Below are 18,048 nucleotides of genomic sequence, written 5' to 3'. Positions count from 1 at the left end.
AGAGGATCAGTAGCAGACACTAAAAATCAAGTGGTCCAGCCATGCAGCCTCTTGATATAAATGCTTTCCCTTAGTCCAGGTGAGGAGGTAACATGGGGGGCAATTCTGACCCGCAGGCCAAAGCCCTGCTAAGGCCTGCTTGCTACTATCCTAGAAGTAAGAATGGGTTTTGCAGTTTTAAAGGGTGGCACTATGAAAAATTAAGGTGAAAAAGAGAAGGAGGAGAGGGGGAAAGAAGCAAAAGAAGAGTGAAATGGGAAATACCCAACAGAAACTATGTGATCCATATTGCCTGGGTCTTTATGAACAGGTTTGCAGACCTAGGGTCCAAAGACCCGTCTTCCTTGGCCTCATTCTTTTCCTGAATCACATGCTCCTTCTCAAATCAGGGAAATTGTCCCAAGTCTTTACTGTGACTTTATCAATTTAAATATGTATATGTGTTTGTGCAAGTTCAAAAAATATATAATTATAAATAGATTTGAATCACCAATTTTCCAGATCATAATATCTGAGATTATTTACCAATACAAAGGACATATTGGAATATGTATGTGTACATAGGTCAGCGTAGACTAAATCCTTAGCCACACATTGTAAAAAACACAATATTATGAACAGTGTTGGCTTTAGGTGGAGCGACTGTCATGAAAAATGACATGTCATGCTGAACTGTGTCTCTTCGTAAAGTATGAAATGTAGACAAAAGTAAAGTTAATGCCTGCCTATGAAATACAAATATTCTTTCATTTACTGAAAACCTAACCAAAGAAAAGTTTTCAATTAACCAATTAACTTTAGAATAAGTGATATTTGGGCTGGGGATGTGGCTCAAGCGGTAGCGCGCTTGCCTGGCATGCGTGCGGCCCAGGTTCGATCCTCAGCACCACATACAAACAAAGATGTTGTGTCCGCCGAAAACTAAAAAAAATAAATAAATATTTTTTTAAAAATTCTCTCTCTCTCTCTCTCTCTCTCTCTTTAAAAAAAATAAGTGATATTTTTTAAAAAATCATGACTTAAGCAGTTTTCCTCCTTTGGTCTTTATCCATAAGAAATTCTGAGGGCTATCATTACTCGGTTATCACATTATAAAACATTTCCATTCTCCATACTCCAGAACATCCTATTTCTAGGTGAATGTTCCAAAAACAGCTCTGATCCTATCATTCCTTGCTTTGTAACTCTCAGCTCTACATAACTTGTCAGATTGATCCACTCAACATTAAGAAGTTAAAACAAATAAGTGTATTATCAAACATTCCCTTTCACATTAATCAATATGAAAGTCATTGAAAAGTAACCAGTTGTACAGTTTATATTATTCTACATATTGTGTTATAATTCTCTCACTGTTGTGGGACTTTTTTCACATTTGCCTTGATTTTCTTGACAGAGTTGGCACACTGATAAACTGAAGATTCCTCCAGTCGTCAAGTATTTCTCTTTGCTATCAATAGGTGATTTCATAGCATATTCAGATGATTGATCCAAAAGAATGTTTGTGCCTGGCACAATAGTGCACACCTGTAATCCCAGTGATCCAGGAAGCTAAGGCAGGAGGATCACAAGTTCAAGGCCAGCCTGTACCACTTCACAAGACCCTGTCTCAAATTTTTAAAAAAGGATTGGGAGTTTCACTCAGTGTTAGAGGTGCTAGAGGGTTCAAGCTCCATCATCATAAAAAATAAAAATAAAGCTTTGTGAGGTCAGAGCTCCAGTACACAACCTATTTTAAAATTTAACCCTCCTTTAATATCCATTATTAACATGGAACTTTCCAGTTTATAGAATACTTTCATTTTGATGTCTTATCATTATTCATTATAACCTTTTGAGCCTGGATTATAAAACAAATATATATATGTATCCCTCATCAATCTTTAATGCTTATCTTAAATGGTACCTGGGACTTGCATAGTCAATTAGCTAACTTAATGCTCTTTTATTCCTCTGTGACTGGTCCAGGGAACACACAGACTTGTCCTATGTTCATAGAATTCATCTCCAGCTGATAAATCAAATTCATTCTAAGGATGAGCACTGACATCAAAAGTAAACTTTTACATCTTTCCTTGCAGAAAAAAAATCATTTTTAAACATAAACAAGTATATTCTGTTGTTGGGATGGCAGATTGTAGAAATCCATAGGTCAACATTAAGCCATTGGCATTGTTTATTTTTAAAAAATGAGAAAACAGAAAAGTAGATTTCAGTGAGAAGCTGGTCTTGAAGTAAATGAGCGTGTCCTGGAAAAATGTGCACTTGAGGAATCGTGATGGATCTATACTGTTGTCAACTGTGGGTATTTAGGGAAGGAAACGGGACTCTTAACAATATGACTCTTAATAGTCAAGTCAGCGGAGCACATGGTAGGGAGATGCTGATGCACCCTGTCTCAGCAGGAAACAAACAATTAGTTGTGCACTTTTTAGAGTTTTAATCATCTGAGATTTATTAACAAGGCCCACTGCTGACTGAGGAGGGCAGGGGCACTTGTACATAATACAGAAATGAATTGAGTCATCATTTAGGATATGGAACTTATCCTCAAACGGAATACATTGAGTTGACACTAAATATCTCAAAAAGTACAAAAGGAAGGGAAAAATAAAGGCAGGAGGACAAAAGATATTAATTCCAAATAACTGCCATTATTAAGAGGGGGCTAAAAAAGAGCAAAATGTTTGAAATCCCTAAAAGTTACCAAGTTCCTTTTATTAACTAATCTGTTCATTTCTATAGCCTCACTACTGAATTGATGACTTTTTTTTAAAAAGTGGGAAAACTTCCCTTTCAAAGTAGACCTAGAAAAGCTTTGAAAAGCACTGTTGCTCTAATGACAGGGTTAGGCGGGCCTGTCCTCCTACAGTTAATGAGCTTCTCCCCTCCTGCAGGGAGAAAGCAGCCATCTCAAGGTCTGCACTGTGGCCAGATGCTCCCAAGCAATTAGGAGCTGATTAAGTGTTTATCTTCTTTACAGGTGGGAAGGAAAGAATGAAAACGAAGTGGGCAGATGTAAAGAGACCGGCAAAGTTCACGTGACTGTGGATCTCAAATACTACAGACCAACTGAAGTGGTAAGGTCTCCCTCATCGCCCAGTGTGTGGTCACATTTGGCCACTAACTGGGAAAATACTCTCATTGAATGCCTATTGCCAACTTTCAAAGCCATTTGTGCACCTCTCTGGTATCCTTCTGCAGGCATTTCCCAAACCAGAACACGGGAATTAAATTTGTGATATCATTATCACCACAAAAATCCATGACTCTATTAAGAAAAACAAGAGTAAAACACACCCAAGGAAATAGTTGATCTCAGAAATGGAGGCTGATAGCATGGGTACATCCCATCACATTAGTCTGTTCTGATGGCTGATCTCCAATGCTAACTTTATAAGTCAGGTGCTCTGGACCTTCAGGGTCTGTGGGATCTGGAGGATCACTTGATGCTCCAGCTGAGCCTCTGCACCCTTGCACATATGCACACATACACTCACATTCATGCATACCCATACAAGACATATTCACAGACATACCTAAGTGATAAACAGACTAAAGACTCACCTCAAGTACCACCCAGTCTATGAAGCCTTTTCTGACCAATACTCCATTACCACTGTAATTTCTCCCCTTTCCTATGTATCCACATTGTCTGATGTGCATGATTCTATTATAGTACTTATTATAATCACTTGTTTTCATGTCTTTCTTCCTTTATCAAACTCTGAATTACTTAAAGATAGGGACTTTTTTAAAAAAGAGTATAACAATGTAGGTGTTTAATAAATACTGACTGATGGGTTGATGGATGAATAAATTTATAAGTACAGAAGTTTCTTTATTAAGAAATAACCCATAGATCATTAGTATCAATAGTATATATTATTAGTGCGTAATATCTTCTTTTCCTGAATTTATGAAAACATGTAGCTTAGTGTTGTTACTTTAATGTGGTCCATTCTCACTATGGTGACAAAATACAAGATCTTAAATATAATAGAAATATACAAAGATAACTGGAAGCCGCATCTTGAGACTGCAGCATTGTAATGTGATGATCACCAAATGAAGTGCACATTAACTGTGAAGGTAGAATCCTTTTGAACTCCTTTCCTGTTTTGAACCAATTTTCTTTCTGGTTATACAGCCTTTCAGTGATTAAGAAACTGCCAGAGAAAAGAAGAATCAGATGTGAATATGTAGTCATTAAATACCCTTTAAAATTGTTGTTTCAAACAGAAAAAAAAAAAAATCTGTAGTTTGTGCTCTGGTACACACAGGAGGGGAGAAAAGGCAAAGGAAGCAGCCAGTGCTTGGGAGAGGCAGGGCTGCGTGGTCCTGCATTGTCCCGGCACAGGGCGTGGCCCAGACTTTGACACAGCCAACAATTGTTCCTGGTGCTAATGGTGAGTGGGTGTGCCTAGAGAGGATGTGCCCTGTCCCTGGAGGAGGAAGATACCAGCCACATTGCTGCTGACACAGCACCGACTGCCTGTCTAGAGTCCCAAGCCACACTGCCGTTTGTTTCCCCTGTCCCCATGAGGTGCCACAAGGGCATCATTTTTCTGGAACATTGCACAGATAACATATATGTGCAAATTCGTTTTTCTGCTCACAAACAAAAATAGTCATCTCAGAGTGGAAAATTAACAAAGCCAAAAGAAACCCGAGTGCTTACAAGAGCTCAAATGTGGCTCTTTCTCTCACTTGACCCCAAAATAGTTTCAAAAGCTAGGAAGTCATTAAGAATGGCTTGTCTGTCATTCTCACTTAGGCAAGGTGTGGGATTGATAAGGACACTGAACAAAAGAATTTGCTGAACAGGAAAGGGACCCTAAGACTAACAAGACTTGTTCTTGAATCCCCATGGACCCTCTTTCCTGCAGCAACACTATGCCCCTCCTCCATTTCTTTTGTTCATTCAAGCACTATCATCATACCTGTTCTGCAACTCTGTTGACACTAGCATTGTTTGAACATAAGAGTGGTGTCTAATTTCATATGCCTGCTTTTTTTTTTTTAACAACCCATCTAGCTCTCCTCTGAGATTCCATTTCCCTCCTGATTTTGGATCTTAAACTATGTTTTATCTTTCTAGGCCTCTAGGCTGCATTAATTACTTTCACTCCACTTCAACTTGGTATTCCACTGGGTGTACTTTTCTTGTATAGTGATATTACAAATTTTAACCTAATTCCTCAGAAGGAAATTCCCCTAAAACTTGGAACAACATGATGTCTTCTGTGGAGTTTTCCTCTGGGATGACCATTCTTCCTATCAAAGGCATCTAGAACAGTCTATTCTGCACAAGCCAGAGATTTCTTTTCATTCTTCCTGGGATTGATTCTATGAAAGTTTGTTCTCCTTTCATAGAAAGTTGTTCTCCTGATCAACTTTGGTCATCTATCCCCCAAGATCTTCAGTATATAGAGGCACTCGAAGCTAAAAGCATAAACTTGGCCCAAGGGGAATGGTTCATGGGTAGAGCACGTTTCAGTATGCTGAAAGCCCTGGTTCCATCGCCAGGCCAAAAAATAGAAAACAAATTTTAAAAAGCATAAACTAGGTTTTCTTACAGTTAAATGATTCCAGAATGACTGATAGAAAAAAACTACCAAGAAGAAAATTTGAAAACAATAAAATATGATGAGAACATCAGGTCTCATAACATGAATATCCTAAAGCAAAATTAATAGGAATTAGAGCTTTATGTTATTTTTTTTAATAAGCTCAGCCTAGTCTTAAGTAAGTCCCTTTGCTCAGCATAGTCGGTTACTCATCCAAAAGAGGCCACCAGTGAGACCATGTAGAACATGGTTCTGCATGTGCTGATAATTTTTTTCCTCATTGATTTATCCAATGCTAACCCTTAAATCTTGCTCTTGTTCCAACTTGGAATGTTTTTATTCTGGACCAAGGACTTCAGCATCCAATTAGAACTGAATGGAGCCCCATTTAATGGTACTTAACCTATAAGCCTTTGGGGTTTCCTTTAGATGTTTAGGAGTTTTGCTGCTTCAGATAGCTTAATCTTAGAAATTAGACTTTAAATTCTCATTGACTCTGAATTCCAGTATTTGCTGAAGGCAATCTTAATACTTGGAATTCTGTACGACCTAAGACTTGTGCCTTGGCCTGGGAGTGCCTTAGCATGCATGAAGCCCTGGATTCCATCCCCAGCATTGCAACACAAAACAAAAAGATTCCTTCCTTGTATATGGTTACTTATACATACATAGGTTTATCCCACAGATTTATTACAGAATATACTCATTTCTGGAGAAGAAGTAACATTGTGTCCTGAGAACACCTCCCCTCAAAAAATGTAGGACTTTGAGCCAGACTACCTAAATTCAAAACCTGTTTTTGCCTAGCTGTGTGACCTTAGGCAAGTTACTTAACTTCTCAGTGCATCTGTTTTCTCATTGTTAAAAGTAAGGTTAATAATAAAACTTCTTTCAAAGAATTGCTGGAGATTTGACAGAGTCCATTATACAGTGTCTGGCACACAGTAAATACCTAATATTGTTTCTGTTGTTGTTATTTATTTATTCACTCACTGAATATTTAATAAACACTGTGCTAGACCCTGGGAATACAAGTGTGAACAAGACACATGTGGCTCCTTCCCTTGTAGAGGTAAGGATGATATCAGTTCCTAGAGTCCAGAACCTTTGGAAACGTAGGACATCATTAATGAATTGTGCAGGTTAACCAGTGATAAGTGGATAACAAAGGCTGATGGAGACTTCTAGCAAACATTAATATGTACTTGTTCTGTCTTGGTTCTCATTCTTTTGGAATCTTTCTGAAGGTTCAGTAGCTATTCAGTGATATGAAAATATAAAAATATGAGAAAATTGGTACTGACCTATTGTGTAGTTTAAAATAACCACAAAGATATCCTCTTTTTCTTTGAGAACTTTAACTTGGAAAATTCTCAAAGGAAGGATTAATGGAATATTCATCTTACATGTGCCAGATTTTTAACCACATCATATGGTTGGTTCACTAAAAAATAAAAAATAATAAGACTTTTTCATTGAAATAAACAAAATCCTTTTTGTCTACAGAGCACTTGTAGGAATTGGGGTGATGGATACATTCACAGGCCCAAATCAATTATTTTCCTCAAAATATATTTCGGTTTAAACTCTACTAGGTGGGCTGGGGATGTGGCTCAAGCGGTAGCGCGCTCACCTGGCATGCTCAGCACCACATACAAACAAAGATGTTGTGTCTGCCGAAAACTAAAAAATAAATATTAAAAAAAAAACTCTACTAGGTGATATTTACTAACTTTTTTTTCATTGCTATACCATTTGTCTTTAAAATTTACTTTTCTCCCTGTTGTATTTCCAGTGTTCTAAGTTGTGCTTGGTTTTTGTTTTATTTACGTAGAAACCTTATATTTATTCCTAATCTTTAAAATCTAGTTCTAGATTTTAACCCATGATATTAGCAAAAAAAAAAAATCATGGGTTAAAATCTAGAACTAGGAAAGCAATAACTTCAAAGAAGTCTGACCAGCAAGCTCAAGTGATTCCCTCCCCCAGTGAAAACCTGTGGACTGTTTCTAATCAGATCACCATATGCTTGTCGAGTTGTCCCTCCCGCTGTCCCCCACCACAAACTTTTCCTAATATTTTTCCGTAAACTATGTTAAGTTAAATGGCCTGTAATTGCTTGCTCTATCTCACAGCCCTGTTTGGAATAATGATATGTAACACTTTCCAGACCTCAGGAATCTGATCTGTCATCAGAGGACTTGAATAAATACCAGTTAGAGCTTCCCTCTGTATTTGGGGGTGAAAATCCCTGGACGTGTTCACCAGGGTAGACTTTTGTCCTGAAACTTGTCCCCTTTTCCTCCCGTAGCTGCTCTCACTACTGCACACTTGCCCTCCCAAAGCAGGAAATGAGATCCCCCACTCTATCTGCTGCAGCTCTGATGGAGGCATTCCGTCTCTCCGTCCTGATCTTCTGACCTCGAAGGCTCTCCTTCTCCCCTCCACTCCTGCTCTTCTTTGTTCCTTTCTCTGACTGGTGGAAGCCAGGGTCAGAGGATGCAGAGAGCAGATTAGGGCCAGCGCCACTCTTCCTGCACTCCTGGCTCTGTAAAAGGAGAAGCTAGACTATTCCTTCTGAAAGGCCCCTTCCAGTTTTAATGTCCTGGCACCTTCAGACCACAGTGGTGTGGAATGCTGTCAATAATGCCCAATCATAATGCTTCCTCTTTTGTAATTATTCTCTAGACTTCTTACTACTTGTATTTTATAAATAGTTTATATCTCTAAATCACTGTTTATATATTTTAAGCCTCCCTCTTAGGCTCCTCATACTAATCTTTATATCCTTCCTTAATCACATTGGCCTTTCCTGCCCTTTTCCTTCCTTGGACTTAACTGCGAGAGCTTTAGGTTTCAGTCTCTCCAATTGCTTCTCAAATGTTCCACTGTGTGTTCCCCATACTTCACAGGATCCCAGGAGCATTTGACTTTCCTCCCAAAGCCTGTGATCCTTCTTCAGCTACTGTCCCCACTCAAAAGCATTTCATACTTAATGAAATAGTAGTTGTGTACTGATTATAATGTCCTCAGCTTCCTCTTGTTTTCTTTTCCTCTCTTGGAGGTCCCTTTTTTATGGTCAAGTTTGGATTTAAGTGTTGTTGTTAAAGACTCAAAATCCATCTACATAACTAGGTACCTTCTCTTATTGAAAGATAGTTTTTGTGTTTATCCTTAAGACTGTCTGGTATCCTTAATGTAGATGTGTTCTTTGAGTGCACCAGTAGAGGTTTCTCATAGAATTTTTACCTTTTTTTCCCAAAAACTATCCAGGTACTGACTATCCTTATTTATAAGCACAGTATAGACCTCTTGATATCTATAAAATATAATCTTCAAAATCTTTTTATCATCTCAGAAATGTGTTTTAGCATCCACAATGGCTTTTCTTAGGAAGAACAATTAGTAGTTGAGTTCAGCTTCTTTCATAGCTAGCTCTGATGTAGCTCCCTCACGGTATTGAATTACATATGAGTGATCCATTCATTAATGTGATCACTGGTTCCATTTTTCTTTTCATACTCATCAGTACTCTGAAATTTTGAATATCGCCATTTTTAAATTTTAAATTTTTATCTTGTTTTACAAAGCAACAATGTTCTTCATGTTCTAGTAAGTCATGTGTACTTTCTAAAATAACTATAACTCAAAAATCTCTATATTCATGGAGACTTCATAAAGAATACTGTCTGTGCCTTCCTTCCTGCACCCTATCCTAACATTTTGATCCCAGTAAAATTAATTATTCTTTTGAATTTTTTTCCCTAGCACAATCTTCCCTTGGAAGCAATTACTCTCCAGACACCAAGTATTCTAGTCTACTAAAATGTAGTGCAGGTATTTCTCCTCTGTGCTCTTCTCTGACCCCAAATGCCTCCTCTTGCCTCACTCCCCACACCCTTGGATCATGCCAGACTGATTTCTTCATTTACTGTTACATCCACTAGCAAAGTTGAGAATCCATCTGGCTACTTGTCATAAACTTCCCAGATGACATATTTGCAGCCAATGGTATTCCTGAAATTGTAGCTCCAACAATGATGCTTAAAGTACTTTGCCACTAGTAAATACCCGGTTCCATTCAGCAGTTGTTCATGGATAGGAACTGTCCTTAATAGCAAAATTCAATTTGGATATTTTGTAATACTGGATAAATCACTCATTTCCTGGATAAGTCAGGTATGCCCTGCTTCATAAACACCTGCTATGAGAATATGTAACTAAAAAACAAGTATGTGTACAAACTAAAAGATCCTTTAGTTTTTAGTATTCATTACAGGAATCCCTTAGTTATGACATTTATCATGTACATTTAAAATACCATTCTGAGCCAGACATGGTGGAGAACACTTGTAATCTCAGCTTCCTTTGTTGTTGTTGTTGTTGTTGTTATTGTTTTTATTTGTTCTAATTAGATATATGTGACAGTAGAAGGCATTTTTTTTTTATCTCCAACCCATATTTTTTTATTTTAATGGTAAGTACAATGGGCCTTATTTTTGTTTACATGCACTGGACAGATGAGTTAGATAATATGGACTGAGGAGAGATAATAAAGTCAAACTTTGTACCTTTAATAGAAGCTAATTTAAAAATGATTTGTGCTTTTAAGTATTTCGTGGGTTTTTTTTAGAAAGTTTCTAATTCATGTCAGCATGTTCTGCTCGTTTTTCTATTTCATTTTGTTTTCTTGATTCTTTGCCCCAATGCTTCTTTTCCACAATTTCAACAGTCCACAATGAGGAATCACACCCCACAATACAGCTTTCTATCCTCTTGCTTGTTCTTCCCCTTTTAGCATTGAGTTGAAGGCATTTTTAAAATATTTTTTTAGTTATAGATGGATACAATATCTTTATTTATTTATTTATTTATTTATTTATTTATTTATTTATTATGTGGTGCTGAGGATTGAACCCAGTGCCTCACACTTGCAAGGCAAGCTCTCTGCCACTGAGCTACAGCCCCAGACCCAGTAGAATGCATTTTGACACATTGTACACAATGGAGCATAACTTCTCATTCCTCTGGCTGTACTTGGTGCTGAGTCACACCAGTACTGTATATAGGGTGTATAGGGTATATACCTGTATATAGGGTAATAATATCTGTCTCATTCTTCTGTCTTTCCCATCCCCACCACCCCACCCTTCCCCTCACTCCCCTCTGCACAATTCAAAGTTCCTTCATTCTTCCCTACCCCACCCCCACTATGGATCAGCATCCACTTACCAGAGAAACATTCAGCCTATGTTTTTTTAGGATTGGCTTATTTAACTTAGCATGATATCCTCCAGCTCCGACCATTTACCTGCAAATGCCATAATTTCATTCTTATTTAAGGCTAAGTAATATTCCATTATGTGTATGTGCCACATTATCTTTATCCATTCATCTGTTGAAGAGCATCTAGGTTGGTTCCACCATTTAGCTATTGTGAATTGAGCTGCTATAAACATTGATGTGGCTGTGTCACTGTAGTATGCTGATTTTAAATCCTTTAGGTATTAACCAAGGAGTGGGATAGCTGGGTCAAATGGTGGTTCCATTCCAAGTTTTCTGAGGAATCTCAACACTGCTTTCCATAGTTGTTGCACCAATTTGCAATCCCATCAGCAATGTATAAGGGTAACCTTTTTCCCCATATCCTTGCCAATACTTATTATTGCTTATATTCTTAATAATCGCCATTCTGACTGGTGTGAGATGAAATCTTAGAGTAGTTTTGATTTACATTTCTCTAATTGTTAGAGATGATGAACATTTTTTCATATGTTTATTGATCAATTGTATTTCTTCTTTTGTGAAGTGTCTGTTCAGTTCCTTAGCCCATTTATTGAATGGGTTATTTGTTTTTTGGTGTTAGGTTTTTTGAGTTTTTTATATATCTTGGAGATTAGTGCTCTATATAAGGTACGTGTGGTAAAGATTTTCTCCCATTCTGTAGATTCTCTCTTCACATTATTAATTGTTTCCTTTTCTGAGAAGAAGCTTCTTAGTTTGAAATCATCCCATTTGTTAATTTTTGACTTTACTTCTTGTGTTTTAGGAGTCTTGTTAAAGTCAGGCTCTAAGCCAACATGATGAAGATTTGGGCCTATTTTTTTTTCCTATTAGTTGCATGGTCTCTATTCTAGTGCCTAAGACTTTTATCCACTTTGAGTTGACTTTTGTGCAGCGTGAGAGATAGAGGTTTAATTTTATTTTGTTATGTATAGATTTCCAGTTTTTCCAGCACCATTTGTTGAATATGCTGTCTTTTCTCCAGTGCATGTTTTTTATGCCTTTGACTAGTATGAGATAACTGTATTTATGTGGTTGTGTCTCTGTGTCTTCTGTTTTGTGCCATTGGTTTACATTTTTACTTTGGTGGCAATACCATGCCATTTTTGTTACTATAGCTCTGTAGTGTATGTAAGGTCTGGTATTGTGGTGCTTCCTCTTCACTCTTCTTACTAAGGACTGCTTTGGCTATTCTGGGTCTCTTATATTTCCAAATGAATTTTTTATTGTTTTAACTGGTTCTGTGAAGAATGTCATTGGGATTTTAATAGGAATTGCATTAAATCTTACAACAGTTTTGGTAGTATGGCCATTTTGACAGTATTAATTCTGCTATTCCAAGAGCATGGGAGATCTTTCCATCTTCTAAGGTCTTCTTCAATTTCTTTTTTTAGTGCTCTGTAGTTTTCATTGTAGAGGTTTTTCACATCTTTCACATCTTTTGTTAACTTGATTCCCAAGTTTTTTTTTTTTTTTTTTTTGAAGCTATAATGAAAGGATAGTTTTCCTAATTTCTCCTGCAATGGCTTCATCACTTATGTATAAAAATACATTTGATTTATGGGTATTGATTTTTAGCCTGCAACTTTGATAAATTCATTTATTAGTTCTAGAAGTTTTCCAGTGGAATTTTTTTGGATCTTCTAATTATAGAATCATGTCATCAGTAAATAGTGATAGTTTGAGATCTTCTTTTCCTATTTTTATCCCTTTAATTTCTTTCATCTCTCTGATTATTCTGGTTATGTTGAATAGAAATGGGGAAAGAGGGCATCCCTGTCTTGTTCCAGTTTTCAGAGGGAATGCTTTCAATTTTTCTCCATTTAGAATGTTGGCCTTGGGCTTAGCATAGATAGCCTTTACAATATTGAGGTATATTTCTACTATCCCTAGTTTTTCTAGTGTTTTGAACATGAAGGTGATAGTTTGAGATCTTCTTTTGGGATAATCACATGATTATTGTCTTTAAGTCTATTGATATGATGTATTACATTTATTGATTTCCATATGTTGAACCAACCCCTTTGTAGTGGTGTAGTATCTTTTTAGTATGTTTTTGTATGTGATTTTCCAGAATTTTATTGAGAATTTTTGCATCTATGTTCATTATAGGGATTTTGGTCTGAAGTTTTCTTCTCTGGATGTGTCTTTGTCTGGTTTTGGCATCAGGATGATACTAGCCTCATAGAATGAGTTTGGAAGGGTTCCCTGCTTTTCCGTTTCATGGAATGATAATCTCAGCTTCTTGAAGGCTGAGGTGGGAGGATCACAAGTTTAACGTCAGCCTCACCAACTGAGTGAGACTCTATTACAAAAATAAAAAGGGTTGGGGATGCAGCTTAGTGGTAGAACACTTGCTTAGTGTGCTCAAGGCTCTGGGTTCAATCTCCAGCACCACCAAAATAAAAAAATAAAATATCATCCTGACTTACCTTTAATTTCTCAGACACATATTAATATATATAAATCAAAAAACATATGATTGAAGTCTTAAAGATTCAGGTCAAAAAGGATTTTTATTGAATTTCCACCATGGTGTTAGTCCCAGCCCAACACCAAGAAATATAAAGATGGATGAGATGAGCAATTCTCAGCCAAATGGAGGGGCAGCTGTGAAGCTCCAGCAGAGGTGGAACAAGACCCTAACTTCACAAGATGGTGAAGACAAGAAAACCAGAATACTGCTGAGGTGGAGACCACAGAATCAGGAATCAGACTGGACAGCCACATGTGGAAGAAAATCCAGAACTGAGGGTGACACCAGGATCAAAGGCTGATCAGTGATGATGCTTGAACCCAGATCAGAGATCAGGAGAGGGATGGGTTTGCAGGGGAGGTGCTGAGGAGCCCTGTTACAATCACAGTGCTTTGGGGACATCAATACAGCAATATCAAGGAGGCAGTGAGAGTTGAAAGCCTGGGTAGAGGAAAGAAGTCAGGGTCACATGTGCAAGAGGGTAAGAGATGAAGCTGCAAGATGAATTCCCCCCAAAGAACATCTCTAGGTGGAGAAGAAAAGCATGCACAGGGAGCTAAACTTGAAGCTAGGCAAATCTGAGTTTCAGGAGCCGTGTCTGAAAAACACATGTTGAAAAAATGGGTTAAGAATTCACAGAATTCATACACTAAGCTCTTGCATCCCAAAGCCATAGGGTGGACTAAACTGTCTCCCACCCTGGATAATTATTCTCTACCTTCAGGCTCCTTTGGGATTTAAGGGCTAGTACCAAAGTGTTTCCATTAACTGGCAGATGATTACCACATCTCATCCTAGGCAAAACTGAGGACCAGAGGCAAGCAGAGACCCAATGGCAAATTGATATGTCCTAGAAGTCAGGTTGCAGAGCATTTTAAAATTCTTAAAGATGAAAGAGCTTATGTAAGTATAAGCTACTTTGTGCTGCATATTATCATTTTTATTACTGTCTTCATTATTAATTATCATCATCATCATTTACCCCTGTGAACTCATTAGTTAGCAAGAGACATTTTCTTTGAGCTCTTTCACTCCTGATGTTTTCCTTTATTAAAATATTTGTTTCATTTTGTACCTAGACAACTTCATGGAGGAAATTATTTGCTCCTTAGAACTTCCAGCCTTGTACTTTTTTTTTAATTTGTACATTCTTTATCATCTGTCATAGGTGCTAGATAAATTTAGAAAAAAAAGAAATCACTGACAACTAGACTGAGCAGGAATTGTTTTCCTGGACTCAGTAGAAATTGATTAGGATGTTGGAAAATGGCAGGATTTGGACAGAATAGAAGGGTAAGCATTTGGGCAGAGCCACAGGCTGGGTGATGGAAGGTATGAGCACATTCCATCGCCTTGGTTGACAAAGAGAGGTCTTGGTTGGGGAAAGATTCTCTTTGCAGGGTGAGGAATAGTCCTCACAATATTGCTTCCTGTTATACTTACATAATAATTTACAAAACTCCCTATTACTTCTTTCTTATTTGGTAATTACAAAACAGGCTTGTACTTCTTGATCCAGTATTAGAAACAGTGCTTTTGGTGGAAAGTAAAGATGTGTTGAATTGATGGTCCCTTCTCATTCTTTCTAAACTATACATTCCTAGGCTTTGCAAGAGGCCCTGAGATCTGTGGCTACTCCTGGAACTTCAGAATCCTGAGCAGGCTTGAGTGCAGTAACCAAGGAGAAGACATTTAGCCATTATCTGCTTTATTTTATTATTGACCAATTAATTTCATTATTTATACTGGGGATTGAACCCAGAAGTGCTTTACCACTGACCTACATCCCTTCTCTTTTTGTTTTTTTGGTTTTTTTATTTTGAGACCACTTCTCAATCACTTGCTTAGGGCCTCACTAAATTGCTGAGTCTGGCCTCAAACTTGCAATCCTCCTACCTCAGCCTCCTGAGTTGCTGGGATTACAGGTGTGCACCATTGCACCCGACTCATCTGCTTTACTATTTATCTGCCAACCACCCTTTTTACTCTTCCCTCAGAAATCTTCCTATGTCTAGACATCTATCTGCTCTCTGAGAACCATTTCTGCTCCATCCATGGCCACCTTTGAAGAGCCTAGCACCAAAACCAGGATGCGCACTGTGGGACTGGGTACCTCGAATTCTCCCCCAGGCAAAGTCAAAGAAACTGTGAAGGCAGCCACTGATGCAGGATATCATCATATAGGCTGTGCCTAGGTCTATCAGAATGAGAAAGAGGTGCAGAAGCCATCCAAGAGAAAATCCAAGAGTGGGTGGTAAAGCAGAAGGACCTGTTTATTGTTAGTAAGTTTCAGTAAGCCTTTTTTTTTTTTTAAATACTCTTTTTTTGTGTGCGGGGGCAGTGCTGGGATTGAACTCAGGGCCTCACACATGCTAGGCAAAAATTTTACCACTGAACCACAGCCCCAGCCCCACAGGAAACCTTTGAGAGAAAGTTCCTGAAGGAAGTCTGTGGGAAGACCTTCAGTGTCTGAAACTGGACTGTCTGAACACCTTTCTTATTCTTTGGCCACAGGGATTTCAGGCTAAGAAGGACTTATTCCCCAAAGACAATAAAGGCCAATAAATTAACATTCCTGGAAGCCCAGAGATCATGGAGGAGCTGGTAGATGGGGGGTTGGTAAAAAGCCCTTGGTGTCTCCAACTTCAACCACTTCCAGATTGAAAGGGTCTTGAATAATACTGGCCTGAAATATAAACCAGTAACTACTCAAGTCGAGTGTCACCTGTACCCTCCCAAGAGAAACTGATCTAGTGCTGCCCCTCCAAGGGCATCATTGTCACAGAGAAGCTAGAGGAGGCTTCACTGCTGGAAGATCCCAAGAATAAGGAGATGGCTGCAAATAACATGGATATGCATTCCATGTGCACACACACAAATACACTCACACCCCAGCCCAGTTCCATACCCAGAGGAATGTGATGGTGATCCCTTAGTCTGTGACACTAGTATGCATTGTAGAGAACCTTCAGGTTTTTTACTTCAAACTGAATGATGAGAAGATGACAGTCACATTCAGCTTCAACAGACATTGAAGGCCTGTGTCATGGTCAACCAGTCAGTCTCAGCTGGAGGAGTACCCATTCTACTCTAAGTCCTGAAGCCAAACTTCCGATGGGATTACCTGTTGGATTCTCTCATCACTGATATGGAACTTGCTCCCTCTGAGTCCTGTTTTAGCCAACTTTACATGAAATCATACTCTTCCTGGCTTTGTTGTAGGCCAGAATTTAGGCAAGGTTTAATTTAGATACATATGTTCAAACAGAGGCAAGATTGTCCCAGGAAATTGTGACTCAGATAAGCAAATGGCAGTTTTTTTCCTCTTATTTTATCCAACCAAATGTTTGTTAAACAACAGGAACTCTGCTAACAATGAGGATGCAAAGATAAAACGAATAAAAATAATTATGGGGTAAAAAAAAATCGTCCTACAGAAATCCATCTTTGGGTTTATTACATCAAGCCAGCCGGTTGTTACTTCTATAGCCTAAAATCTGTGTTGGTTTCCTAATGCTTATAACAAATTACCCCAAACAAATTATCACAAACTTTTAACTTCAACAGCTTAAAACCACCCAGATGTATCATCTTGCAGTTCTCAAGATTAGATGTTGGAAGTGGGTTCCACTGGGCTAAAGTTAAGGTGTTGACAGAGCTGTGTTCCTACTGGAGCCTCAAGGGACTGAAGGTTTTCTATTGGCAGAAACTTTCAAATTAATCACTTTGAGCCGTCGTTGGACCACAGTGTGTTCTGTTGTTCAGGAAGACTGCTATTAATCACTTTGAGGAGAGAAAAGAAATGAAGACCCTGCTCATTGCCCAATGAAAGCTTCTGAATGTACACACTCAAAAATACCACTCACATTACACCGATTGGCCATGCTGAAGTCCAAGGAGATAACAAGCAGAGGGATGAGACCGACTTCCTAATGAAAGGGAGTTTCAGAGCAGTTTGGGAAGGAACTGTGCTAAGGAAAAAGAGTTTGGGGGCAGGCAGGGAGATGGAGGGTATTCCCAGTTGAGCAGGAGGTACTGTGAGAATGAACCAGCAGCACATGCACAGATTTAGGGCTGGGACTCTGTAGAGGAACCCTGAGAAGGGTGGAGACGCCTTTGCTGAGTCCGGCCTTCTGCCCAGATGCCTGCAAGGCAAGCTCCCCTCTCTGCACTGCGCCTGCCTCTGCAGCCACTTGCTGCTTCTCCCTTTTCATTTTTATCTTTTTTTTCTTCATATAGTTTTACTCTTTTGTATTTTCTTCCCTTTATTTTTACCGCCCTTTTCCTCCCTTCTCTTTTCTCGCTGTCATGAATCAAAACCAGTCATGTATCCTCCTTAAAATCCCTGAAGCCACTCCTTTCCGAGACCACTAACCTGTCTTCTGTTTGCTTGTTTGTTGCAATGCTGAGGATCAAAGCCAGGGCCCTGCACATGCTCGAGAAGCGCTCTATCCCTGAGCTATATCCCAGCCTCTAACCTGTGTTTTGATATCTGCCATCTAACCCCTGATGCATCAAATTCAGGAAGGGTGTTCCCTAACAGTCCTTGCAAGAAGACCAAACTAAGGATGCTTTTTATTTCTTGTACATATTCTTCAGCTTTCTAATGAAATGTTTCCTTATCTTACAGGAATTTTGTTGAGAATGAAATGAATTCTAATGGGAAAGTGTTTCTCAGTGGTATTAGAAAGACACTATGTATTTTAAATTCAGGTGTTT

The 18,048-nt window shown here is 38.5% G+C and overlaps 1 protein-coding gene across 1 annotated transcript in view; it reads left to right on the top strand.

Annotated features, from left to right (window-relative positions):
* The window catches only part of Gmds (GDP-mannose 4,6-dehydratase), a 624,102-nt gene that overhangs the window by 521,213 nt on the left and 84,841 nt on the right, over positions 1-18,048 (top strand). Inside the window, exon 10 of the mRNA XM_048800496.1 lies at positions 2,984-3,080. Within this exon, the coding sequence (XP_048656453.1) occupies positions 2,984-3,080 (97 nt within the window). The remainder of the gene's footprint in view (positions 1-2,983; positions 3,081-18,048) is intronic.

The sequence above is a fragment of the Marmota marmota genome, unplaced genomic scaffold (assembly GCF_001458135.2).
Source record: "Marmota marmota marmota unplaced genomic scaffold, marMar, whole genome shotgun sequence".
Taxonomy (NCBI): Eukaryota; Metazoa; Chordata; class Mammalia; order Rodentia; family Sciuridae; genus Marmota; species Marmota marmota.
Note: the sequence above shows the minus strand (reverse complement) of the source record. Positions and strands in the feature narration are given on the sequence as shown.